Source organism: Podarcis pityusensis, assembly GCF_964106645.2.
Source record: "Podarcis pityusensis genome assembly, chromosome: 9".
In the NCBI taxonomy this organism is placed as follows: domain Eukaryota; kingdom Metazoa; phylum Chordata; class Lepidosauria; order Squamata; family Lacertidae; genus Podarcis; species Podarcis pityusensis.
The window spans coordinates 6,328,270-6,353,617 of NC_138034.1; the positions used below are offsets into that span (position 1 = coordinate 6,328,270).

General features: G+C 49.8%; 1 protein-coding gene across 1 annotated transcript in view; it reads left to right on the top strand.

Moving 5' to 3' along the window:
- The first annotated feature begins 358 nt into the window (after nucleotides 1-358).
- SEMA7A (semaphorin 7A (JohnMiltonHagen blood group)) overlaps nucleotides 359-25,348 on the top strand; it is a 47,542-nt gene continuing 22,552 nt past the window's right edge. The window contains exon 1 of the mRNA XM_081019991.1: nucleotides 359-509. Within this exon, the coding sequence (XP_080876117.1) occupies nucleotides 377-509 (133 nt within the window). The 5' untranslated portion in view covers nucleotides 359-376. The remainder of the gene's footprint in view (nucleotides 510-25,348) is intronic.

Here is a 25,348-nt window from a genome sequence, read left to right on the forward strand (position 1 = left end):
GGGGTATAAATAATAAATTATTGTTGTTGTTGTTGTTTAGTCGTGTCCAACTCTTCCTGACCCCCTGGACCAGAGCACGCCAGGCACGCCTGTCTTCCACTGCCTCCCGCAGTTTGGTCAAAATCATCATCATCATCATCATCATCATCACCACCATCATCTCCGCCTCGCCCCCCTCCCAGGGCTGTTGCGGGATGCAAACCCCGCAGCCGCGAGTTCCGCAGGCGAAGGGAGCGAGGGGATCCCGGGCGGGGCGCGCCAGCCGCTCCCTCCCCAGCCCCGCCCCCTCGGCTAGCCCCGCCCCTCCCCGCGCAGGTACTTCTGCCGGTCGCGATGCTCCGCGCGGAGGCTGCTCTGGCTTTTTCCGGGGGCTCAGATGGGATCCGAGCAGCGCCGCCGCGTCGCCTCCCGCCTCGCCCGGTGGGCCAGCCGCCTGCTGCTGCTGCTGCTGCTTCCCTCCGCCGTCGCGTCGCGGCCGGCCGGGCCCAGGATCGTCACGCGGGCGCTGGGTAAGCGGAGCACCGGAGAGGATCCTGCTCGTCCCGCTCCTCCCTTGGGCGCCGGCGGCTCGCTTTGCGGGAGAGGGGATTTCGGGAAGGGGCGCGCGGCAGTGCGGTATAGTGGGGAGAGCGCTGGACGCGGACCGGGGGGAGGCCGGGGTTCAGATCCCGCCGCACCCCGCGCTCAATGACCTTGGAGGCCGTTCAGCCTCGCCTACCTCGCAGGGTGGTTGTGGTTTTGTGGGGATTGGATGAGGCGCGGGAGAACTATATACACCTTGCCTTGAGCTTCGTGGTCGGAAAGGTGAGATAGAAGTGCAACCAGTCAATCAATAAATATTGCTTAGCGTGTTTCACTGCATTTTCTTCAATAGAATTACTGTACAGTACAGAGAAAAGGAAGGTTCAATTTTTAGTTCTTAAGCGTGCCTGCTTTGACATGACCGCTGCAGCGTTCAGTGGTGCTTACTCTTGTGTAAAGGGCTCCAAGCACATTCTTGCAGTTAAGTTTGTGAGCTTTGTGAACTTAAGTCAGGTTCCCCAACCCAAAGGCTGTAATTCCCTGTGTGCTTACCTGGGAGTAAGCCTCATTGAATTCAGTGGGACTTGCCTCTGAGCAGGCGCACATATGATTGTATGGGTACATTAGGGAAGAAAGTCTCTGTGCATTTACTCAGAAGTAACTGCACTGCTTTCAGTGGATTTACTCCCTGGTAGGGATGACTGAATCCGTCCATTTTGGTGTCTTGATTTTGCAATCTTAATTTCAGTTCTCTACATTACTGTTCTTTTTATATATTTTTCATGAAGAGGTACTCTTGAAAATTTGTCAGCATTTTAGTCTGTTTCTCCTAAAATGCACATTTCTTTGTACAGTACAGTATGTTGTTTTGCCTAATACATCTTTGCAAAGCAATTATCTGCATGCATAAGTTACTTTCACCAATATGCAGTTCTAATTGATATGGGACCCATGTGCCCACACTTACCCGGGAGTAATCCCCACTGAACGCAGTGCAATTTGAATCTGAGCAAACGGCACAGTTTGGCCTAGTAGTCGGAGTCTTTGCCTAAGAGCAAGAGAGCTGGGTTCAAATCTCTGTCCCGTGTGTGAGACCCACTGGACAACCCTGGGCCAGCCGAGGATTCACCCTCTGCTTTAACCTCACAAGAGGGAGAGTCCGCACTGCGGGACACAAAGTGTTCAGCCCGAGTCTTTTCTGTGCCAAGAACTCACTTAGTGGTCCTGTGCGGTTCAGCCTTGGCTGCCTTACCTGCTCTGGGGAGAGAATACTAGCCTAAATAAAGATCGGGGAAGGACTTTTCTTTCTGGCATATTTATACCCTCCTCCTGCCAAGGAGCTCTGGGTGCCTGGCATGTAATTTCCCTCCTCTCCCGTTATTCTCTCGACAACCCTGTGAGGTAGGAGACGGGGACTGAGCCATGGCCACCCTGTGGATTTCGTAGCTGAGCAAGGATTCAGCTGGCCGTTCTTGCCTTCTGCCTATTGCTTGTGAAATGCCTCAAACGCTTCCAGAGACTATTTGGGGGTAACCAATGTGGTTCCATCTAGATGTTGTTCCTTAGTGTATTGCAGGCACGTCCAGCTCCCAAGAGACTGTGATCTACTCACTTTATTAAAATACTGGCTGTGATCTACCCATGGTTATTTATTGACAGGCAAAGTTATTGAGCTTGTTTTAGGGGAGCCAAAGCTTTTTCTGGTGGTGGTGGGGAAGAGATCTACCGTGATCTACCACAGGCGCCCAGTGATCTACTGTAGGTGTCCAGTGATCTACCGGTAGACCACAACCCACCTGTTGGACATGCCTGCTGTATTGCATTTCTATACTGCCTTTTTTTCCTCCAAGGAGCTCACGGTGGCAGACCCCATCCTCAACAGCAACTCTGTGACAGGCAGGGTAGGTTGACAGGCAGAGAGCGGCTCAGGATCAGACCCAGTGGACTTCATGGATCAGTGGGGATTTGAACCTGGGTGTCTCGAAGGTTTTAGCTCCTCTCTCTCCCTCCCCTCTAATAAATTAAGAATAAGAATAAATTTATTACTTGTGCCCCAGCCACTCTGGTTGGCTTCCAACAGAATCTAGCAGAACACATCAAAACATCAGACACTGAAAACTTCCCCAAACAGGGCTGCCTTCAGATGTCTATGGAAAGTCATAGAATTGTTCATCTCCTTGACGTCTGAAGGGAGGGCGCCACTACCGAGAAGGCCCTCTGCCTGGTTCCCTTGTAACTTCGCTTCTTGCAGTGAGGGAACCGGCAGAAGGAGGAGGAGGACCTCAGTGTCCAGGCTGAACGATGGGAGTGGAGACACTCCTTCAGGTATACTGAAGGTCAGTACCAACACTTTGAATTGTGCTCGGAAACATACTGGGAGCTGACGTAGATCCTTTAGGAGCGGTGTTATATCGTCCTGGCGGCCGCTCCAGGTTACCAGTCTAGCTGCTGCAACCTGGATTATTTGTAGTTTCGGAGTCAGCTTCAAAGATGGAGAAGCAGGACTGTTTTTTTCCACTGTTGGGTTGCTTAGGAATGAGAAGTGGGGGAGAATGTTGGCTTCCTTGCAGTGTTTGCACGTAGACTCTTCTTTAGCACCACTCTGCAGTAGACAGACAGTGTTTTCTTTATGTTACACAATTTATACAGGGAAGGCACCTGCTTCATATTGATAGGCGAGGAGTTCCAAAGTGTAGGCCCTGCCACGCTAATGATACATGTCACATAACCTCTGGATTGTGGGGGTGGCTCTGTGGAGGAATGATGATCCCTGCCCTATATCAGAGGAGATAGAGAAGTAGGTGACTCTCTGGCCCTTTGGCTGGTATATCCAAAGGACATTAACAGGGTTTTAGAGAGCTGATCTTTCTGAGCTATATCAATGAGGGGTTTTGTTTCATTTTTTTAAAGAAGTGTCCCACCTTGTTTTAAGGGGGTGACAGGTGTCGGGGACCTATAATGTGGGGATCCATAGCATAGAAAATGGGTTGCAGGGGTCCCCAAACTAAGGCCCACGGGCCGAATAAGGCCCGAGGGACTCGTTTATCCGGCTCGCGGTGACACCCGCTGCCGCTGCCCGCTTTTACCGGCGCTGCGCTGTGCGGCTGCCCACTTCCGGGTCAGAGGAGCACCGGAAATAGCTTGTGCGCATGTGCAAGCATTATTTGCACATGCACAAGCTTTATTTGCTCATGCGCAAGCATTATTTCCGGTGCACATCCAGGTTGGAGGAGGCCCATGCACATGTACACAAGCTATTTCCGACCCGGAAGTGCGCCGGAAATGGCGTGTGCGCATGCGTATGGGCACAAGCTTCCCCGTGTGATCGGCGCTGGAGATACCGGCTGCCTCCAGCTGTTGTGGAGAGCAGCCATGACTTGCCCTCTCTTCCTCGTGACTCCCCAGGTTTCAGGCAGGGGGGCTTTCCCAGCCCTACCTGCAGACGCTAGGTGGTGTGCCTTCTGCATGCCAAGCAGCTGCTCTGCCACTGAGCAGCAGCTCTTTCTGGGAAGAGGTGGGCCGAGGGGTTCTTTAGCTGCGCAGGCATATTCCTTCACTTGCTTTCAAAACGTGGGGAGCCGGCCCTGCTGTGTTTGGGGCCCGCCTGATGGCGCTGCAGGAACAGAGCCCCCACCAACCCACATGTAGCCCCCCCTACTTGTTGCCATATATGTTGCGGCCCAACCTCAAAGGATGCCTCCATCAGCCGTGATACCACTTTGGTTGGCATTTGCATTTTACAGTGATATCACTTTGGCTGGCATTTGCATGTTAGCATTTGCATTTTACAGAGAGGCCCAGAGAAGCGTTTGGCTTCATGGCTCTTGCTTCTGAGAAAAGAGAAGTGAAAGACCAGAGAGCTGACCTGGAAAAGCACCTTTTCCTCTCTATTTCTCTTGAAACAGAACTACTTCTGTGTGCAGAAAGCTCTCCTGCCATGACTTTGTAGGGGGTTGGACTAGATGGTCCCTTCTGACTCTACAGTTCACTCTCTCTCTCTCTCTCTCTCTCTCTCTCTCGGAAGAGCAGGAAGCTTTTTGGAACTGGAGAAATCTGAGACCAAAGGGACGCGGGTGGCACTGTGGTCTAAACCACTGAGCCTCTTGGGCTTGCTGATCAGAAGATTGGCTGATTCGAATCCCTACGACGGGGTGAGCTCCCATTGCTCGGTCCCTGCTCCTGCCAACCTAGCAGTTCGAAAGCACACCAAAAAGTGCAAGTAGATAAATAGGTACCGCTCCAGCGGGAAGGTAAATGGTGTTTCTGTGCGTTGCTCTGGTTTCGCCAGAAGCGGCTTAGTCATGCTGGCCACATGACCCGGAAAAACTGTCTGCGGACAAACGCCAGCTCCCTTGGCCTGTAGAGCAAGATGAGTGCCGCAACCCCAGAGTCGTCTGCGACTGGACTTAACTGTCAGGGGTCCTTTTTCATTTTTCATTTGAGACCAAGGATGTGGCGCATTGGGTCCCAGAGTAGGCAGTGTTCCCCCTGGGGGGCAGTGGGATTACCAAGGAGGCATCAGTGGGGCACTGGAGATAGGTCCTTTCAAGCATGCTGATTGCTTATTCACAATTGACCAGGCTGGAGCAGGGGCAGAGCAGGCTTTCACTGCGCCCGGGAATGCGTGGCGCAGAGGGTGAACACGGCACTTCCACAGTAATCCAGTTTTGAAGTAACCAGTGCATGAACTATTGCAGCGAGGCTTTCAGTGATCAGTGAGTGGTTGTCCCCCCTTATTAAAACCTGCACAGTGAGGTGGTGATCCCTTGCATCACTGCTCCAGAATGATGAAAGGATTTGGCAGTCAATGTGGTTTGTAATCTGCCAGGATACTGAACAGCAAAACCAGAAAAGCTTAAGACAATGGGTTTTGTAATGCTTTGCGCTGCAGGCCTTGAAAGCCAGAGCTGTTAAAGTAGTACCTGATAAGCCTGCAAGGCATGCCAGGAATTGCATAACCCTGAGAAGCTGAGCCTGACTCACGACTAGGGTTAGGAAGCCTCTGAAGGACCTACGTGTCAGGATTAAGATGTAATAAGATTCAACGTGAGAGGTGTTGTTGTTGTTGTTGTTGTTAAAATTTGTATACTGCCATTCAACTGAAGATCACAGGGTGATTCACAACATAAACATACAAAATGAGAACACAAAATACATAATTAAACAAACCAATCAACTCCTTCCCACAGACACATTTAAAAGGCCTGGGAGAAGAGGAATGTTTTTGCCTGGTGCCTAAAGATATGTAAGGGACGTGGGTGGCGCTGTGGGTTAAACCACAGAGCCTAGGACTTGCCGATCAGAAGGTCAGCGGTTCGAATCCCCACGATGGGGTGAGCTCCCATTGCTCGGTCCCAGCTCCTGCCCACCTAGCAGTTCGAAAGCACGCCAGCGCAAGTAGATAAATAGGTACCGCTCTGGTGGGAAGGTAAAAGGCGTTTCCGTGTGCTGCTCTGGTTCGCCAGAAGCGGCTTAGTCATGCTGGCCACATGACCCGGAAGCTGGACGCCGGCTCCCTTGGCCAATAAAGCGAGATGAGCGCCGCAACCCCAGAGTCGGCCATGACTGGACCTAATGGTCAGGGGCCCCTTTACCTTTTTAAAGATATGTAATGAAGGCACCAGCTGAGGGTCCCTAGGAAGAGCATTCCACAAATGGGGAGCCACCACAGAAAAGGCCCGTTCTCATGTTGCCACCCTCTGGATATGAAAAAGGGCCTCAGAGGATGATTGCAGGGTCTGGATTGGTCCATATGGGGAGAGGCGGTCCTCCAGGCCCTTTATCACTTAATGCCCAATACTGCCCTTCAGGTTTCTGCAGTGTCACCAGATAGGAGGTGTGGCTTATTTCGTGTATGGGTGCTCCCCTTGCGCTTGTTTAATTGCCAAGATCACAATCTGCACATTATAAAGAAGCAATGGGTGCAGAATCCTTTGCATTTCCAAAAACAATTTAAAAAAAAGTTGTGAAGGCAGGCTTGAAAGTGCCTGGCGACATTTCTGAAGTAAAGAAGCAGGGAAGGTGCCTTCTCCTGAGTAAGGCTAATGGGTCATCTAGCTGAGTATTGTCTACACCAGGGGCTCCCGAAGTGGGTGGTAGTATCCCTTGGGGTTGCTGAAGGTGTAAATGACTATTAAACTTTGCAGAGAAGGTATTGATGGATCAAGCTCATCCATTTTGTTGAATTAACTAAACTAAATCACTTTAATTGGATTTTGAGTCAATGTGGCATTGATTCTTACAGTTTTGAATTTTCTTGTGTTATTATCTTCCTTGGTGGGTTGGGCAAACCAATTTCCTGAGTGGGGATGAGCACGTGGGGGGGGGGGGATGATGAGCGCATGGAGCCAAGGTGGGAATGGCCCCCAAAAGCTTGGGAACCACTTGTGTACACTGACTGGCAGGATGTTGGCGGCTGAACCCAGGACCTTCTCTGTGCAAAGCAGGTGCTGAACTAGGGCCCCTTCCCTGAGCCTTGCTGGCTTTGGAGTCCTGCACAGCTCTGACCCTCAATTCAACCAATTATTTCATATCCTTCTGCTGCTATGGGGAGTGTGCCTGTGTGGCAGGATGTCCTCCCAGGATGACCGCAGCCCTCCCTCCCTTCTGGGAGACAGACTGACCTCATTGAGGCCTTGCAGGGTGTTGCCTCATTGCTGACCTCTCCTCTCCGTTCTGGAAAAATGCCACACTTCAGCCATTGTTGTTGTGGATGACTGGGGAAGGGCTGTAGCTCAGTGCTAGAGCAGGGTCAGTCCTCCATGGCATCCTCACATAGGCCTCTCCTGGCTTGAAACTTTGGAGAGCTGTTGCCTGTCTGTGTGGGGAATACTGAGCTAGATGGGCCCAAGTGTCTGACTCTGCATAAGGCATGTTCCACATTAAGATTGATAGAATCGTAGTTGATCAATAGGTAAAGGTAAAGGGACCCCTGACCATTAGGTCCAATCGTGACCGACTCTGGGGTTGCGGTGCTCATCTCGCTTTACTGGCTGAGGGAGCCGGCGTTTGTCCGCAGACAGTTTTTCCGGTCATGTGGCCAGCATGACTAAGCCCCTTCTGGTGAGCCAGAGCAGCGCACGGAAACGCTGTTTACCTTCCCGCCAGAGCGATACCTATTTATCTACTTGCACTTTGACGTGCTTTCGAACTGCTAGTTGGGCAGGAGCTGGGATCGAACAATGGGAGCTCACCCTGTTGCGGGGATTCAAACCACCAACCTTCTGATTGGCAAACCCTAGGCCCTGTGGTTTAACCCACAGCGCCACCCACGTCCCTAGGGGCCCAAAATGGAGCCCCCCTAAAACAGCTTGGGGTTCTCTCCTCTTCTGGCACACACCACACCAGCTCTGATCTGCACCCTCCTCAAGGATTTTTACCTCCTTGAACTCCGACAAAGAGTTGCCCCAAACATTAAGACGGTGCAGCCATAACAAAACTTCTTCCGGAAATATTAGACAGTAAGGAAATTTTAAGCACATGGCTACAGCCTGACGATTAACAGTGTCTGTTTCAACGTAACTTCCTCTGCAGTTTCTGAAACTGCCACACATTTAGCAATTCTATTCTTGGCAGATCCCACTATAATCTGAACTTCTGCATTTAGTGAGCCGGTTAAAAATTAGCCATGGCTTCCTCCATTGGTGTGTATGTAGCCTAGGCCTTAGTGTGGAGCGTCTTACATACATTTACATAATGCAGCGCATGGCCTTGATCCGTTCTTCGTTGCTCCATCTTGAGCAATCTGCCACCCATTTGAGATTTTCATTTTAATGCCCCAGTTACTTCTCTGAAGTAAGCCTATGCATACAATTCCAAAGCAGCATCTAAGAGACCAGCTCATTACAAAGGATGCTCTTTCATCCTGTTTGTTTGTTTATATCTTATCTGCTTGATTCCAAATTCCGATCCTTCACCTCTCAGGTTTTTAGCTTGCCCTGTGTTAATAACTTTGCCAAATCAGGATTTGTTCCAAGATAAGAGCATTTTCCAGGAGAGTTTAATACACACAGACTAAAGTTGGAAAACCATGTTTAGTGTGGTTGTCGTCTCCTCTTCCTCCATTTTTCAGTGGCACACCACTTTTGTTGTGAAGGTAAAGCAGGCCCACAAAATCGGTAGCATGCAATCAGTTTGCATTGAGACACTGCAATGTTTTCCCATAAAAAGTAACCAGTCCTACCTCCCCACCCCAAATCCCAAGCTGCTGTTTGCAATAAATGACAAATTCAGGGGCAAATAGCAGCCAGGGGAGGGCGATTTGGGATGGGGAAATGGTGGAGAGACTCACTCCAGATTTGCAGCATGCTCCTGATTGAGGTTCCATGTTCCTGCTTCCTAGGCATGCTACTTTAGGCAATGGAGCGCATAAATGAGCCCTTCTGGACCAGACCAAAGGTCTCTCCAACCCAGCATCTTGTTCTCAAAAGCAGGACTTGAGTGCGACAGCAGCTCTCCCCACTTGTGATTCCCAGCAACCAGTGTTCAGGGGTAGACTGCCTCTGACAGTGGAGGTGCCAAACACACTAGTAGCCTCTGGAAGGCCAACCCTCTTTCTCCCTGTTCTCTCCTCCGTAGGGTGAGGAGGTAGCTAGCATGTTTGGTTAGCTGTGGATTGGGCCAGTAGCCCAAAGTTCAGGAAAGCTGTGAGCTGATCTGCTTACAGCCTTCTTGTTTCCATCATGGCTTTGAGATTCAAAATAAATGTGCCCACAGACAGTCGCTGACTCATCCGCTGTAAATATGTGTGCAGATCTATCTATTTTGGCCTCCCAGCAGACGGACTGAACTTCCTCTTGCGTCCCGTGCTGCTTACTTTTGTAATGACTTTGTCCTTTTATCATTATGCCACAGTTTTAAAAGCCCTGTTGTAATAGGGACTATAACTGTTTTTAGGCTCCAGGGTTTCAGGCAGTGGCAAGTAGGGTGTCTCTCCCAGCCTGATGCGGAGACACCAGGGATTGAGCTTGAGACTTTCTACACGAGGCCAGAGGCTCTCTTACTGAGCTGTGGCCCTGCCATAATATAGCCTATTGAGGCATGCGCAGCTCTTGGCACCCTGCATTGGACTAGATTGGTTAGACTAGATGACCCTAGAGCCTCTGAGTTCTGCCCTGTAACTCCTCCCCTAGGGAAACCTTGCTTACTGATCACTCACCCTGATTTGTTTGTGTGGGGAGTTTAGCCTTGGCCAATGATTTATTGCCACTGAGTACACATTACCCCATGCTTTCCAGTGGATCCTCTTGCAACTCACTTTATCACAAAAATTATTTGGGGTAGGGCAGTGGCAGTGGCAAAAGGTTTGCTGTTCCAGAGCACTCAATCAACTTTAGTTGTGCAACCAGGCTTTGTCAGGATGTGATTAAAACCCACATCGGAATTAGTAACCATCTAGAAGTGCCCTTTGTACACTAATCCTTGAGGCAGCTTCTGAAATAGGCTAGCCAGAGAGGCCTTCCTCACCTCTGGCAATAGTATGGGAGGTGGAATTTCATCAGGTGTTACTTGTTAGGTTGAAAGTCCCTTTTCTACCCATTAAAGCTGCAGTCCTGTGTTTCAGAAGATGTCTTAGCTGTGTGCTCCTTAACTAAACTGCAAACATGGCACCTCACTAATATTGTTCTACGCAGGCATGGCCAAACTTGACCCGCCAGATGTTTCGGGACTACAATTCCCAGCATCGCTGACCACTGGTCCTGTTAGCTAGGGATAATGGGAGTTGTAGTCCCAAAACATCTGGAGGGCCATGCCTGCTCTACAGCCATGGTGAAAGGACTCCAACTCCCATCAGGCCCTGAGCCAGCAAGATGAATATTGCATGTTCAGCTCATAGCATCCTCTCATTGTGACATTTTTTTGGTTGCACACTCCTTGTTTAAATGTATAGTTATAGATACCAAACGTGTTTTGCAGCCCCCTTCACAGACCATGAAATTGGGGCCATTTTGGTGGGGATGGTTGCACAGTTGTCAGAGCAGCGGGGAGACTCTCTCATAGCTCTGATGGGACTAGCAGCCACAGTCTTGTCCATTCAGGGGGGAAAGGCAAGCAAGCAGCTCCAAACAGGAGGCTAGAAGTCAGTACATCTGAACTGGGAGAATTTGCCCAAGTTCTCTTCCATTTCTTTCCACTTTTGCTCCCTAGGGCTCTGAGGTCCGGCCAGCTCAATTCCAGCCTTGCTAGACACAAAATCCCATGTCATGGATGTGGCCTGCAGGCCACAGACCCAAGAGATTGCTGGTTCACACCATAGTGGCCTAATTGCTGTCCCCAGCCAAGGAAACAGCAGCCCATTTCCAGGAACCTCAGCCTGCCTACAAGACCCTAGGCTTATTCCTAAAAGTATTCCTAAATTGTTTTCTCTGAAATATGCAAAAGCAACAATTAAGGTTCAACAGTACCACCCATACAGAAGTACTAAATAACAGCTTAATTACATGTAATTGTAAGCCATTTCAGTTTTTAAACAAAGGTATCACTCCACAAGTTGCCACATGTCCTCAGAGGCCTCTAGCTCTGTTTTCTTGATGTTGCCTATGTTATAAAGCCATGTCAGGTGGATTGAAAAGGAGTGGGTTTTTTTTGTCCGTTTGACTCTCTCGGATGCCGGTTGTCAGTTTGCCCATTAATACTCCGCTGTGGTCTAAACCACTGAGCCTCTTGGGCTTGCCAATCGGAAGGTTGACAGTTTGAATCCCTGCAATGGGGTGAACTCCCATTGTTCGGTCCCAGCTCCTGCCAACCTAACAGTTCGAAAGCACGTCAAAGTGCAAGTAGATAAATAGGTACCGCTCCGGTGGGAAGGTAAACAGCGTTTCCGTGCGCTGCTCTGGTTCGCCAGAAGCGGCTTAGCCATGCTGGCCACATGACCCGGAAAAACTGTCTGCGGACAAACGCCGGCTCCCTCAGCCAGTAAAGCGAGATGAGCACCACAACCCCAGAGGTCCTTTACCTTTACCTTTTAATACCCCAGTAGGTCTGCATTTAGAGTCTTCCACCCTTAATTTCTTTTTACTGTCTGCTTTTGCCTGTTGGAAGAGCAATGGAGTTCTTGGCTAATGGAGGGCGGTGACTTGAGCCCTGTGAATAATTAGCTGTTTGGACACAGCTCTCCATGGGCTAAGAACATGCGGCTGTGAGAAACAAAAGGACCGACCTACATCCTCCGTGTCCCATGTTCCCACAGAAGCCGTGCCAGTCTTTGTCTGCAGTCTGCTTCTGGTCCTCTGACCTTGGGATGTTTGCTCCCCCGCAGGTTAGCTCCTGCTGCGGACATGATGCTATCTGACTTCCCACCCCAGATTTAGATCGGCAGGCCAGGGAACCTTTTCTGAGAGATCCTTTTGTTTTTTTGGAGCTTTTTTGTGTGCAAAGGGAGTATTTTTAAAAAGACAATGCTTTAACACAGCATCATAAGTTGCCGAATTGGGAGGGACCCCCCAGGAATCACGTAGTCCAGCCCCCTGCAAGTCAGAAATCACAGCTTCAGAATACCTGGCAAATGGCCATCCAACTTCTGTTTGAATACCTGCAATGAATCACAGAACTTTAGAGTTGGAAGGGACCCTTAAACATTCAGCTGCAGTCTCCTTTCTTGTCCTTTGGTTTGGGTCCTCCCTTCTGGTAAAGGTAAAGGTAAAGGGACCCCTGACCATTAGGTCCAGTCATGGCTGACTCTGGGGTTGTGGCGCTCATCTCGCTTTATTGGCCGAGGGAGCCGGCGTACAGTCATGTGGCCAGCATGACTAAGCCACTTCTGGCGAACCGGAGCAGCGCACGGAAATGCCGTTTACCTTCCCGCTGGAGCGGTACCTATTTATCTACTTGCACTTTGATGTGCTTTCGAACTGCTAGGTTGGCAGGAGCAGGGACCGAGCAACGGGAGCTCACCCCGTCACGGGGATTTGAACCACCAACCTCAGTGGTTTACACCACAGCGCCACTCGCGTTCTGGAGCAGCCGACAATAAGCTGGCTTCATCTTCCAGCCCTTTAGATATTTGAAGATGGTTATTGTGTCACCTCTCTGTCTTACTTTGCAGCTGTATCTCCTTTGGCAGCTGCTTCAGAATACTTCTGCATGCCTACCTGGGCAAACAGCTTTTTGCTGTGGGTGGTGTGAGCAGTCACCCTCTCTGTGGTAGACGGAGGCACCTGTGGTAGAGACAGAGGGGCTTAACTATGTCGGAGTACATATGAGTTTCAAAGCCCTCTTAAAGAGTGGCAAGACCCTGGCGCCTGTTTGCTTTTTCCAGTGCCAATTGTACTGGTCCGGCTTGCAGGTTGGCCGCTGTGAGAGCAGGATGCTGGACCCCTTTGGCCTGATCCTGCTGGCTCTTCTGATGTTCTGAGGTGTCCAAAGCATGAAGCACAAAATCTGTGTCCAGATGGAAATAGCAGTGCTTTGCATTCATGTCTTTGCTTTTAATGCAGACATATTTCAGTGGCCAAAAGACTTTGCTTTACATCCTGCCTGACTGGCAACGATGGAAGGGCCATAACTGGGAGAAAAGTATCAGCAGAATACCCTGTGTAGGATGATATGCATTCTGTATCCTTGACTAAAAGCTACAGTAGCACAAATGGGTCTTAAGAGGCTTCTGTGTGGACGAAATGGGTCAGTCCTTCCTAATTGTTTATTTAAAATCCCAATGAGCAAAAATGTCCGGAAGAACCAATTATCGCAACCAATGTAACAAGAAGCCTGACTTTGGCTTTGCAAGAGATTGCTGTTCCTTTGTCAACCCACTACTTAATACTTTGCTTCCTCTTGGTCCACACAGTGCTTTCTGCTCACAGTCTGTGCCCTTCCTTCCTCCCCCTCCCTCCCCCTCTGAATGCATTTTGTTCCCCAGCAAATGGATCCTATGACTCCCTTTGCACAGCACAAAGTGTTCATTCTTACCCCTGCTGCAAACCCTTCTGGGCTATCGCTGGCTTTGTGCAAAGGCCAGGGGAAAGTTCAGAGGGGGTGCAGGGCTCGCTGATAGGTTTGACCCAAGGTGACCAGTGAATGCAGAACCTCAGTGGACCCTGATAGGCTTTATCCAGGGTGCGCTTCCTCATGCCATACGTGTGGGGAACTTGCTTCCACTGGAGGCGATGATGGCCACCTACGTGGATTGGGCGGAAGGATGGAGGGCAAGGGGATCAATGGCTGCTAGTCACAGTGGCTCTGCTCTGTCCGCATGCTTCTGAAAACCAGTTGATGGAACCCCAGGAGGGGAGAGGGGTCCTGTGCGCGGGTCCTGCTTGCAGGTTTCCAATTTGGGCATCTGGTCGGTGCCTGTGAGATGAGGATGCTGGAGCAGATGGGCCATTGACCTGATCCAGAAGGCTCTTTTCATGTTCTTACCAATGAATGGAGACCTTTGGCGGACAGTGATAGGTTTGACACAAGGTGACCAATGAACAGAGACTTTGGGGTATGGTTACCAGATGCCCCCATTTCCTGGGGCAAGTCCGGGGCAAGTCCCGGATTTACAAATATGTCCCCGGACAAAATCCGTCCCCGAATTTCATTTAATGTCCCCTGATTTATATTTTAAGTGTTGTCGATTTATTACGCCCTCCCTTCAGATGTGAAGGAAATAAGCAGCTATCTTTAAAAGACATCTGAAGGCAGCCCTGTTTAGGGAAGTTTTTAATATTTAATGCTGTATTGTTTTTAACAGTTGATTGGGAGCCGCCCGGAATGGCTGGGGAAACTCAGCCAGATGGGCGGGGTATAAATAATAAATTATTATTATTATTATTATTAGTAGTAGTAGTAGTAGTCATAGGGAATGAATGTTGCGTGATTGGTTCAACAGGACACATCATATGGGGACTTCCGGTGAGGAAAAATGGCGGGCGCCAGGGCAGCAAGCAGCTCCTGAAGCCAGCCAGAGCCAACTGCGCTACCAGGCTGGCTCCGGGCTGCTGAGACTGCCGCTGCTACTGCTGAGGGGGAACTGGGGACACCTGGCGCGTCAACTGGGGGAACCGCTGACCCCTCCATGACCAAAATCAAGCTGGGAGTGAGAGCGCCCGGCTGACTGCCCAGTGGTGCTCCGAGACAAGTAAAAATTTGAACTCATCCAGTGAAGCTGAATGTTAGAAGATTCAGGACAGAAGAAAAAAGTGCTTCTTCACACAGCACACGGCTAAACTATGGAGCTCACTTCCACAGCAGCCAGCGATGGGCACCAACTTGGAGGGCTTTAGAAGAGGATTAGATAAATTCCTGGGCTGCGGAGGACTCCTAGTCACTATGGCTCTGCTCTGCCGCCACAGCTGGAGGCAGAAATCTTTGGAAGGCCAGTTGCTGGAAACTACAGGAGGGCAGAGGGGGCTGTTGTGTTTCGATCCTGTTTGCAGGTTTCCCACAGGCAACTGTTCAGCCACTGTGATAACAGGGTGCTTGACTAGTTGGGCCATTGGCCTGATCCAGTAGGCTCTTCTTATGTTCTTAAAGGCAAAGGGACCTCTGACCAGTGGCGGACGACTTTGGGGTTGCGACACTCATCTCACTTTACTGGCCGAGGAAGCCGGTGTACAGCTTCCGGGTCATGTGGCCAGCATGACTAAGCCGCTTCTGGCGAACCAGAGCAGCGCACGGAAACGCCATTTACCTTCCCGCCGGAGCGGTACCTATTTATCTACTTGCACTGGTGTGCTTTCGAACTGCTAGGTTGGTAGGAACAGGGACCAAGCAACGGGAGCTCACCCCGTCGTGGGGATTCGAACCGCCGACCTTCTGATCGGCAAGCCCTAGGCTCTGTGGTTTAGACCACAGCGCCACCCGCGTCTTACAACTGGCTTAAAGCGGTTTGACTTTCAGATAAGAGGGAGCATTTTCTCCTGTCCTCATTATTTTTTCCTTCTGCTCATTTTCCTCTTTCCTAGGCTCTGCTTTTTTCTGCTATTGCTCATTTCCTCTTATCTCGGCTCCACATTCCTGCAGACTAGAATTTGGGAGTTGGCCCTCGTTCAGCTCATACTGAAACAAAGCCACATTCCAAGACTTGTAGACAAGTGAAGTGAGTGTTGCTTGGGCACCTGAAAACTTGTGTAGAAACACCTTTTTGGAAAACATTTATTTACTTTTGATTTTAAAGGTTTGTTCCCTCCCCCCATCCTGGGTACGCAGGTCATAGGGAGGCCAATCTTGGGTAGGATTAGAGGCAGTGTTCAAAGTCTTGACTCAAAAAAAGGTTGAATCTTAAAAGGTTCTATTTTCTGGTGCCTAGTTTCTGGTAATAAATTCCTACCCTGTCTGGTGTTGTTGGACCTGCTGGTGCGGATTCTGTGGAACCAGTCAGAGATGTCCTTCCAGATGTTGCTGGCCATAGTTTGTTTGCCTGAGTGCTGGACATGCTGGCTGGGGCCCAATGGCTGTTGCAGGGCAGCAACATCTGGGCGGCTGCAGGTTCCCCATCATGGGCTGAATGAGATTCAGCTGCTCAGCCTCGCTCCTCCGCCATGGGGGTCATAAGTGCCTAGTAGGTAGAGGAGGCATAAAGTTGCCTCCAAGGAAGACTGGAGGGTGAGGGCAGGAAATCCCACTGATCATCTCCTTGCCTTTGGGACACCTCTGTCCTTGAAGCCAGTCTGGAATAGTCCAGGAGCGTAGGAAGTTACCTTAATCCCAGCCAGACCAGCGGTCTTCTTAGCTCAGCAGTGTCCCCCAAGATTTCAGACCAGGAGTCTCGCCCAACCCTACTTGGAGATACCGGGGAGACCCCTGAACTGCCCTGAGACCCCCCTGGGTATAGGGTGGTATATAAATTCAGTAAATAAATAAAACCTGGGGCCTTTTGAGCTGCACCTCTTCCTTTCTTGGGAAGAGAGATTCTGCATACATTTTTAAAGCCAAAATATTGTTCAAGGATGGATTTCCTCCCCTTTCCAAACAGAGTACTGATCCAAAACTTAGCAATTAATGTAAAAGCAGGAGCTGTTTTTCAGCGCAGCCAAGGCCTCTGCAAGAGCTGTCCAGCTGTTCTCCCCTGAGGTGGTGACACATCTCAGACCACAGCATATTTCATCTAAATAGGAATAATGTGGTGAACCCTAGAAAGATGAATAATATACTTTCTAGACGTGGTTTTGGGCATAAATATTTATTTACGGTGCTGGGAGTGGGCGCAGAGGCCTCCCAGCTCTGAGAAAAACTAAACAGCTGAATTGACACAATCACCATATTTTTTAATGGCTGTTAAGTTGTTTTCATTTGTATTTAATGTTATTTTTAATTCTGTAACCTGCCTTGGGACCTTAGGGTGAAGGAGGGGTAATAAGTAATATCAGAAGGTTCCTCCATAAGCACCAACTGTCCTAAAGCAATACCACCTTTTTGGGGATTTTCATTTTTGCCTTTTTGGGGAGCGGCACTATTGCTAGTCAGCGTGGACCTGTGTCGGTCAACCTTGGGTCCTCAGAAGTGGTTGGACTACAATTCCCATCATCCTTGGCCAGCTTAACCAATGGTCAGGGAAGGTGAGAGTAGTAGTCCAACCACACCTGAGAGACCCCAGGTTGAAGGCCCTATGGAGCTGGCTGGGCCAAAGGTCTGAGTCAGTATAAGGCAGCTTCCAAAGCTGTTTCATTTTTTACAAATGAGAACTCACAGTTGAAATGGTTCCATGTCCCACAGCAGTCCAATTTCCATACACTCACTCCCAAGTCAGGAAAAATGCTTTCCCCTGCCCAAGATGACTCTAAATACCAAATTGACCACAAGGCTTCCAGCTCTGTGAAAGCTTCCCCGGTCAGTAACCCCTGGCTGCCTGCCTGATTGGAAAGAAACTGGTGCATTATCTGCTAAAAGGGCATTTGTGCAGCGTCTTTGGTTTTTTGAGATGCATAACAATGGTGGAGAAGAGTTGCATGTCCTCCAACATTTTGCTGAAGATAATTGCTGGGGCCTTTTGCACACTTGTTAGCCCTCAGCACCTGGTCCTGGAGGCGCTGGATGCAGCAAGCTTGCTGATGAGCAGATGAAAGAAGGGTGTGGGCTGTAAATGCAGCCATAAAATTAGTAATGAATAATAGAAAGTCAATATCTAACCTGTTTGGTACTTCAAGTTCAAATGAGATAACGGACATTCTAATACTACTTGATTATAATGAAACATCAAAGTGGTGTGCTAAAAATAAAACAATGGGGGCTGTGCAACTAATTTTTACCCAGAGTCGAAATGGAGTAACTTTGGAAAGGGCATGGCTGGCTCTAAAACAGGAGCAATCTGGGTTGTGACTCGGACAGACTTACATTTTAATCCTATGCACACTTTCTTGGCAGTCAGCCCGCTTGAAATTCCCACTGAACGTGTGATTTCCATAATAGCAGGGATAGTTTGATCTTATACTGGCCAGTTCATGAATCAATCTATGTTGACTGCAAGTAGCTCTCCCGGGTTTCAGGCAGGGAACATTCCCCGTGCTGCCTGGAGACGCTGCTGGGATGGGGATTGGGCTGAACCCTGGACTTCCTGCTGTCAGGCTTGGCCTGCTCAGCTCTCCCATGGAGGTTTTGAACTTGAGGGATCAACTGGGAAGAGGAGGAGGTGGCTGTTTGGACATGTGGGTTAGAAGCGTCTTGGTTCTCTGCTTGCCAATGTGCCATTAACTCCCCAGTTGGCTTTAAAAGAGGATTAGACAAATTCATGGAGGAGGCGAGGGCGAGCAGCAGCTTCTGAGCAGGATGGCTTTGATCCTGCTTGCAGGTTTCCCACAGGCAACTGCGAGGAGAGGATTCTGGACTCGATGTTCTTCTGCCGGCTCTTCTGATGTTCCGGATGAAACGGCTCAGGGTGTGTCAGATGGTAGCCTCTACTTAAAATGGAGCCACAGACCAAGCTGTTATTACATGTGATGCAAGGGAGGGTGAGCAGGTTCGGCCTTGAGCTGACCATGTGATTTTAATTTGCTTTGCCCTGAATGCAGCCACTGTAATGATAGACCAGGCATTTGAGGAGACGCAACTGGGAAGAAGACAGTGGGTTGACGGGCAAGTGGCTTTGCTGTTTTTGATGAGAAGAGCCCCTGTGCCTCAGTGTGCGATGTGATGTGATGATGAACACCCCCAGTGTGGAGAGTTCCAGCTCTGGGGGCGCACGGTGTAACTAGAGGTCAAAGTTGAAAAACAGCAGACCATGAAATTATTTTAAAAAACGGACAAAAGTTAACCGTTTTAAGAACAGATATGCACAATAAAATCACTCTCACAGGAGGCTAGATGGTTTTGAAAGAGGATTAGACACATTCATGGAGGAAGAGAGGCCTGTTGATGGCTACTGGCCATGTGTCCATACTCTGCCTCCACAGCCAGAGGCAGGGATGCTTCTGAATACCAGTTGCTGCAGGACTCTTGTGCTTGAACCCTCCTTGCTGGTTTCCCGTTGGGGCACCTGATCAGCCCCTGTGAGAAGAGGGGGCTGGACTAGATGGGCCCTGATCCAGCAGGCTCTTCTTAGGTAAAGGTAAAGGGACCCCTGACCGTTAGGTCCAGTCGCAGACGACTCTGGGGTTGTGGCGCTCATCTCGCTTTATTGGCTGAGGGAGCCGGCGTACAGCTTCCGGGTCATGTGTCCAGCATGACTAAGCCGCTTCTGGCGAACCAGAGCAGCGCACGGAAACGCCGTTTACCTTCCCGCTGGATCAGTACCTATTTATCTACTTGCACTTTGATGTGCTTTCAAACTGCTAGGTTGGCAGGAGCAGGGACCAAGCAACGGGAGCTCACCCCGTCGCGGGGATTCGAACCGCCGACCTTCTGATCGGCAAGTCCTAGGCTCTGTGGTTCAACCCACAGCATCTCTCTTCTTAGGTAGCCTTGCCTAAATAAATAACATCTTAGCAGGCATCAATTGGTTCCTGCTTAAGCAACTGGATGAGATCATTTCCTGCAGGGAGGAGATGCACCCTTCCCGGAAGGAACCTCTGGCCGAGGTTGACCATGCAAGCCCATCCTCCTGGCAAAAGGGACTGTGCGCCAGGCGAAGCTTGCCCACCTGGTTTGACCCACTTTATCAGTCTCTATTACGTGAGGCTCACAGTTGGGGGATAGCCAGCCCCCAAATCACAATAGAGCGTCAGTAAGTTGGGACCAGTTTACCTGCGAGATTGCCTAACCCCACATGCTCCCACCTGGCCACTTCAGCCTGTGGAACTGGCCCTGTTGCAGGTGCCACATATGACCCATTCCACATTTGTAAGATACCACTCTGGAACTCCCTGCCTGTTGACATCAGTCTGGCCCCTTCACTGCACTCTTTTCAGCTAAAGGCATCTTTCCCCAGGTAAGCCTATGCAGGCATTTAGAAAGCTGGTGTGAGTTTTAATTATTATTGTTATTTTAATTTTTGAAAGTCTTAAATGAGTGTCTATTTATTTATTTATTTATTTATTCAACAAGGAAAAAACACACACAAAAAAACACAAATACCAAATTACACACAAATTACAAAAATAACCATAGACACATAATTTTCTTGGCAAACAATAAAACATCTATTGGTCTTAACACTAAAGACCCAACTTCCCATCTATTCCATATTTCAAATTCAATGAGTGTCTATTTCTTATTGTTTATCTCTTTTTCGAAAGAGCTTTGAGGTTTTGGCTTTTGTTTTTGTTTACAATCAAGCAGTGCATAAATATCCACATTTTTACAAAGCCTTTTTTCCCATTACAAGGGGAGGTTTTCACTGTCTCTCCCTGGTGCCACAGCCCTGTGCCAAATTGAACCCCGTGCCCTGTTCCTGAGCTGCTTTTAAGCAGAGGGGAAAGACCCTGGGAGATCCAGTCATATTTAGCCATGCTCTTCCTGCTACAGACAGACCTTGGCTGCTTTTGGCTGCTGAGGCAGGAAACAGCTGGCTCTCTCTGCGCATAATCCTGCAGGCTTCTGTCCTCTGACATCCCCTGGGGCAGGGAAGGTGGAGAGGCTCTGAACCCCCAGCTCACACTTCTTGTTTCCTCTGCTCTTGCAGCAGAGAGAGGGATCACAAGACTCTGCTTTTGAGGGAAGGAGCCAGGCCTCTTCGTTTGACTCCCCACCTCCTGGGTCGCCTTCTTCCTGGGAGGGCCACCCAAACAGGCTGCTCTGTGGTGCTCACCTTCTGAGCCCTACAGCATGGATCACAGCCAGCCCACCCATGAGGCTGGGTGAGATGACTGCCTTGGGCGGCAGGATCCACAGAGGCAGTGTCTGTGTGAAGTTAGTTTCACTTTTCGCCGAAAGCGAGAGAGAGCGAGTACATGGCACAGCATGTGTCCAAGTTCAGATGGACTTATTTGTAAATAAACGCTGTTAAAGAGAGAAGAACAGTGTCTGGACTTTCCTTTCCTTCTTCTCACATGGAGGCAGCTGCTGCTGCTCCTCTGTTACTGCTTGCAGACGTTTTCCACAGAGGCTTGCGCAGACAAAACGTGCAGAGTTTTTGCGCAGAGGAAACGCACTGGACAGGCAGATGTTCCACAGGCGCTGCTGGTTTCCCACTGTTATGTGCTGAAGTTCTCACCCTGGGCCAGCAGGGGGATACTGTAGATAGTTTTCACTCAGGTCCACATATGCAAATAAGGAATTGAAAGTGACGTTCAGTGATTGGATAGTTACAGAAAGTTGTTACTGTTGCGTTGTAGTGGAGCTCTATATAAGCAGGCTGGCTGAACCCATCAGTTCAGTTCTGTTCTGGCCTGTGAATAAACAAGAGCTTTCTGAAGAATTTCTGTGTCGTCTGATATGTTCACCCACAACTTAACACCCATTCCCAGGGAGGAAATGGCCAGAGCTGCCCTCTGGGGTCTCTCGGCATCTGCACCCACCTGGTGTGGTTCGGAGCTTGTTTTCTGCTGGCGTGGAGGTCAGGATCTAAAGCGGGGGACAGAAAGGTTTACCTTGCCTGGGCTGGTTCACTCCAGTGGAGATCCCCCTGTGGACTGGATTGTGTGTGCGTGTGAGTGCGCGTGCCCATGATTTCTGGCATCTGTGCAGACGCGATTTCCGGTGTCTGCATCTGCGCAGAGGCAATTTCTAGCGCTGCGGAAGCGAGTCCCCGTGCTGCGCCAGTGTGGTGTGGTGGTTAAGAGCGGTAGACTCGTAATCTGGTTAGCCGCTTTGAGACTCCTTTGGGTAGTGATAAAGCGGGATATCAAATCCAAACTCTTCTTCTTCTTCTTCTTCTTCTTCTTCTTCTTCTTCTTCTTCTTCTTCTTCTTCGCTGGTTTAGCACAGCACACAGGGACTCGCCGAGTGGGCAGCTCCGTTCGGGAGTGGCTCGTGGGCCAGTTAAACGACCCCTGTGGGCCGCTTGTGACCCATGGGCCTTAGGTTGCCGACCCCTGATCTAATGCAACAGATTCAAAGGAGAAGAAAGTAGATTCCAACTAAACTTCAGGAAGAACTTTCTGATGGTCAGAAAGCTGGCAGTGGAAAGGACTCATTTGAAAGGTGGTGACTCTCCCTTTGCTGGAGGTTTTTATGCAGAGTTTTCAGAAATCACTGGGGAGGGAGATTGATGGTCAACCTCCCCCGGGAATTGTATCTCTGTGAGGGGGAACAGGGGTCTCCTTCTGAAGTCGCCACAAGCTGTCTATGCAGTGCAGCTGCCTTTGGCCCTCTGTTAGGATTAAAATTTGCCTTTGCAACTTTTCTGCCTGTAGATTTAGACCCTCTTCACTTGCCAAGCATTTAACTTGTTTGCTTCTAGGAATGCACTCCTTAAAAAAAAAAGAAACAACCCGCAGCTTTTACTAGATTTACACAGGTCAGAGGGCCACGAGTATCCGACAAGGGGCTCTTAGATCCCAGCTGGCAACGTCAACCACCAGGCTGGCAATGACATTTTAAGAAGCAATGACTGCAGGGTGGTTTGTATGGGGAAGTGTTGTTCAGCTGGCTTGGCAGGACTTGGCAGCTTTAAGGAAGGAAGCAATAAAAACGTCTGCGCTCTGCAGTGACAGAGAGAGAAAATTGCAAGCACTTTGCCTGCTTTGTGGGAGACGCTGGTTGCTCTTTCCCCCACTGAATCAGGCTGTTCTGAGCCATGTCGTCGTGTGCTGCCTGCCCCCTAGCCTTTGTGCAGCTATGACATCCATCAGGGGCACGTGGCGGCTTTTCTGTGTTCTGCTGTGTGTGAGCAGCCACATTCCCTCCCCCAGCCACCAGTGTCACTTGTTCGGCGCTCCTGACTGAATTGCCAAAATGCCAGGAGAACAAAGGCCATCATTTTATTTTTGCAGACACACACTTAGTGAGGCACCACTAAGCGCCTTGTTCGAGGCTTATAGCTGGTGGAACAGAAAAGACCATGAACCTTGGCGATGGGCCCCTCCAGATGGGTAGCAGCTGGTGGGGCGGGGGAGGCTTAGTTCACCTCCTGAGAGGGGCAAGGCAGTGGCATGGTCAGCCCAGTGCAGACACACCGGCAGAGCCAATCTGGTGCTCCTGCCCATGGGTTTGCACTCTGCCAGCCTTGCTACTGGTTTGCCATGATGGGGAGTAATGATGGGGAGAGAACCACATACACCATCTTGAGGTCCTTGCAAAAAAGGTGAGATCAAAATGCAAAAAATGAAAATAAAAATCCATAAATAGCAATATACAGTGGTACCTTGGTTCTCAAACTCAGTCCGTTCTGGAAGTCCATTTGACCTCCAAAACGTTTGCAAACCAAGGCGTGGCTTCTGATTGGCACTGGAAACAATGCCAACAGCCAAAACGGACATTTGGCTTCCAAAAAATGTGCGCAAACCGGAACACTTACTTCTGGGTTTGTGGCGTTTGGGAGCCGATTTGTTCGGGAGGCAAGCTGTTTGGGAACCAAGGTACCACTGTAATAGATTATTTTCACTAATACATATGCACTCTTTATCTTAGTATTTGGCTGGAGAAACCACATTACAAATTCCAGAGAATTTCTAAGGATGGTTGTGTTTGGGAGGAGGAGAGGACAGGAGAAAGAAAGAGAGAGAGAGAGAGAGAGAGAGAGAGAGAGAGAGAAAGAAAGAAAGAAAGAAAGACTCTGCAGTTCTATGGGGAACAGAATCGAATTTCTCCCACCTCTCAAGGGATTGGCAATAAGGCGCATCCTTTGCAGGCTGTCATATCTGCTATGATAATGAGGGTTTCCTTCCCCTCCAATTATAAGCAGTGACTCAGAGACCTCAAGAGAAGAAAGCTTTGCTGCCTCTTGCCAGAATGAGGTAATATTCCCTGGGTAGACAGGAGCCTGACGCGAGGCTCCTCTGATTCCGAAGGGTGTGTGTTCGAATCAAACTTTGGTTTCCATAGAGCTGTTTGGCCTTTCTCAGTCCCTAGGCAGTGGGCAGGATGGGGTGAGCCTTGTTTTGGAAGACAAGTCATTAGCCAAAAGGTTTGCCGACAGGAGGGGGCGAGGGAGAGAAGGAAGATCCCTGGCGTACTATTTAAAAAACAAAGGTGAATAGTGGAAATTGGCCCATGAAGCTTTTCATGGTGCAGTGCTTGAAATGTGACCCTGCTTCTGTTCCCAGTGTGATCAAAATCAGGCGAGCGGTGAGATCAGTTGCGCGGTCTGTGCTGTCCTCACACACTGCAGCGGGTTGGACTCGATGACCACTGGGGATCCCTTTCAGCCATGCAGTTCTTGTCAGGAGCTCGTCCTACACTCGAGTAGGACCCTGGCAGAGACACATGCCCAACTGACATGTTCTCTCCCTCCTGGTCGATCGTTCGGGAGCTTCCAAAGCTTTCTTCTGCCCGAACATCACAGTGACTGATGCCAGCAGACACCGGCACACTTAGGGATCTGCAGAGTCTGTGCAGTTCGTGTGACAGACCTCAGCAACTCAGCATTTTGGCTAATCTACTTTATTTACATATAAACACACACAGAGCACTGCAACATGGCTCCCCTTCTCTCTAGCATCAGACAGCAAAGAGAAAAAAACGAAGGACAATAGTCCCACTTCACAGAACACAATAACAAAGAATTCCTGTCTCCGTCACTTCCCACTCTGTGGAGTCAAAACATACACCGTCATGTACAAAAATCCCATGACTGCAATCATGGAGCAGGAATTCTAACAGTTGTATGATTCTGTGAAACTTTGTCCACGCTGGGGAGCAGCAGGCCCAGAGGTCAGGATTTAACAGGTCCTGATGGGCAGGGATGGGGCCTCCAGTAGTGATGACCCCCCTTCTGCTGGATATGCAAGGATCCCCGAGCCCTAGTGGTGCGGCAGACAAGTTCCAGAAAGTGCAACTGCAGCTTGATGCAATTTGGGAAACTCCCTCCGTCTCCCAGAAGATCGTGCCTGGTTCCAGCGGTAGTTGTCACACTTCTAGCACAGGAGACGGGATCCTGTGGGCCCACCAAATGTTGCTGGGCTCCCAGTTATGGTCACCCTGATCCACTGGCCATGCTGGCTGGAGCTGTTGAGAACTGGGGTGCAATCAGACGACAGACACAGATAAGAAACAACACTTTAATAACCCATCAGGCAATGCAAAACACTTATAAAGATACAGCATAAACCGTTTCAGCTCATCTGGTAGCAGAAGTTCACTCATTCTCTGTCACTGTTCTCATCCCAAAGACTTCTGTATGCAAAGGCGGCACAACTGCATCAAGGAGAAGGACCCTCAATGAATTTGCAATACTTGCTGCTCCCCGGGCACTGGCAACCCATGCTATGCTACTGCCTGAGCTCAAGGGCACTCTGCCCACTTCTGTCCGTCGTCCCCCCAAGCTGGTACTCGAGGGCATACTGCCTCCCAGGGCAGTGACAGACTGTGGGCGCTCAACTTTCAGTGGTGTCCTCCCCGCTCTGTTATACAACATTATTGTGCCGCCCCC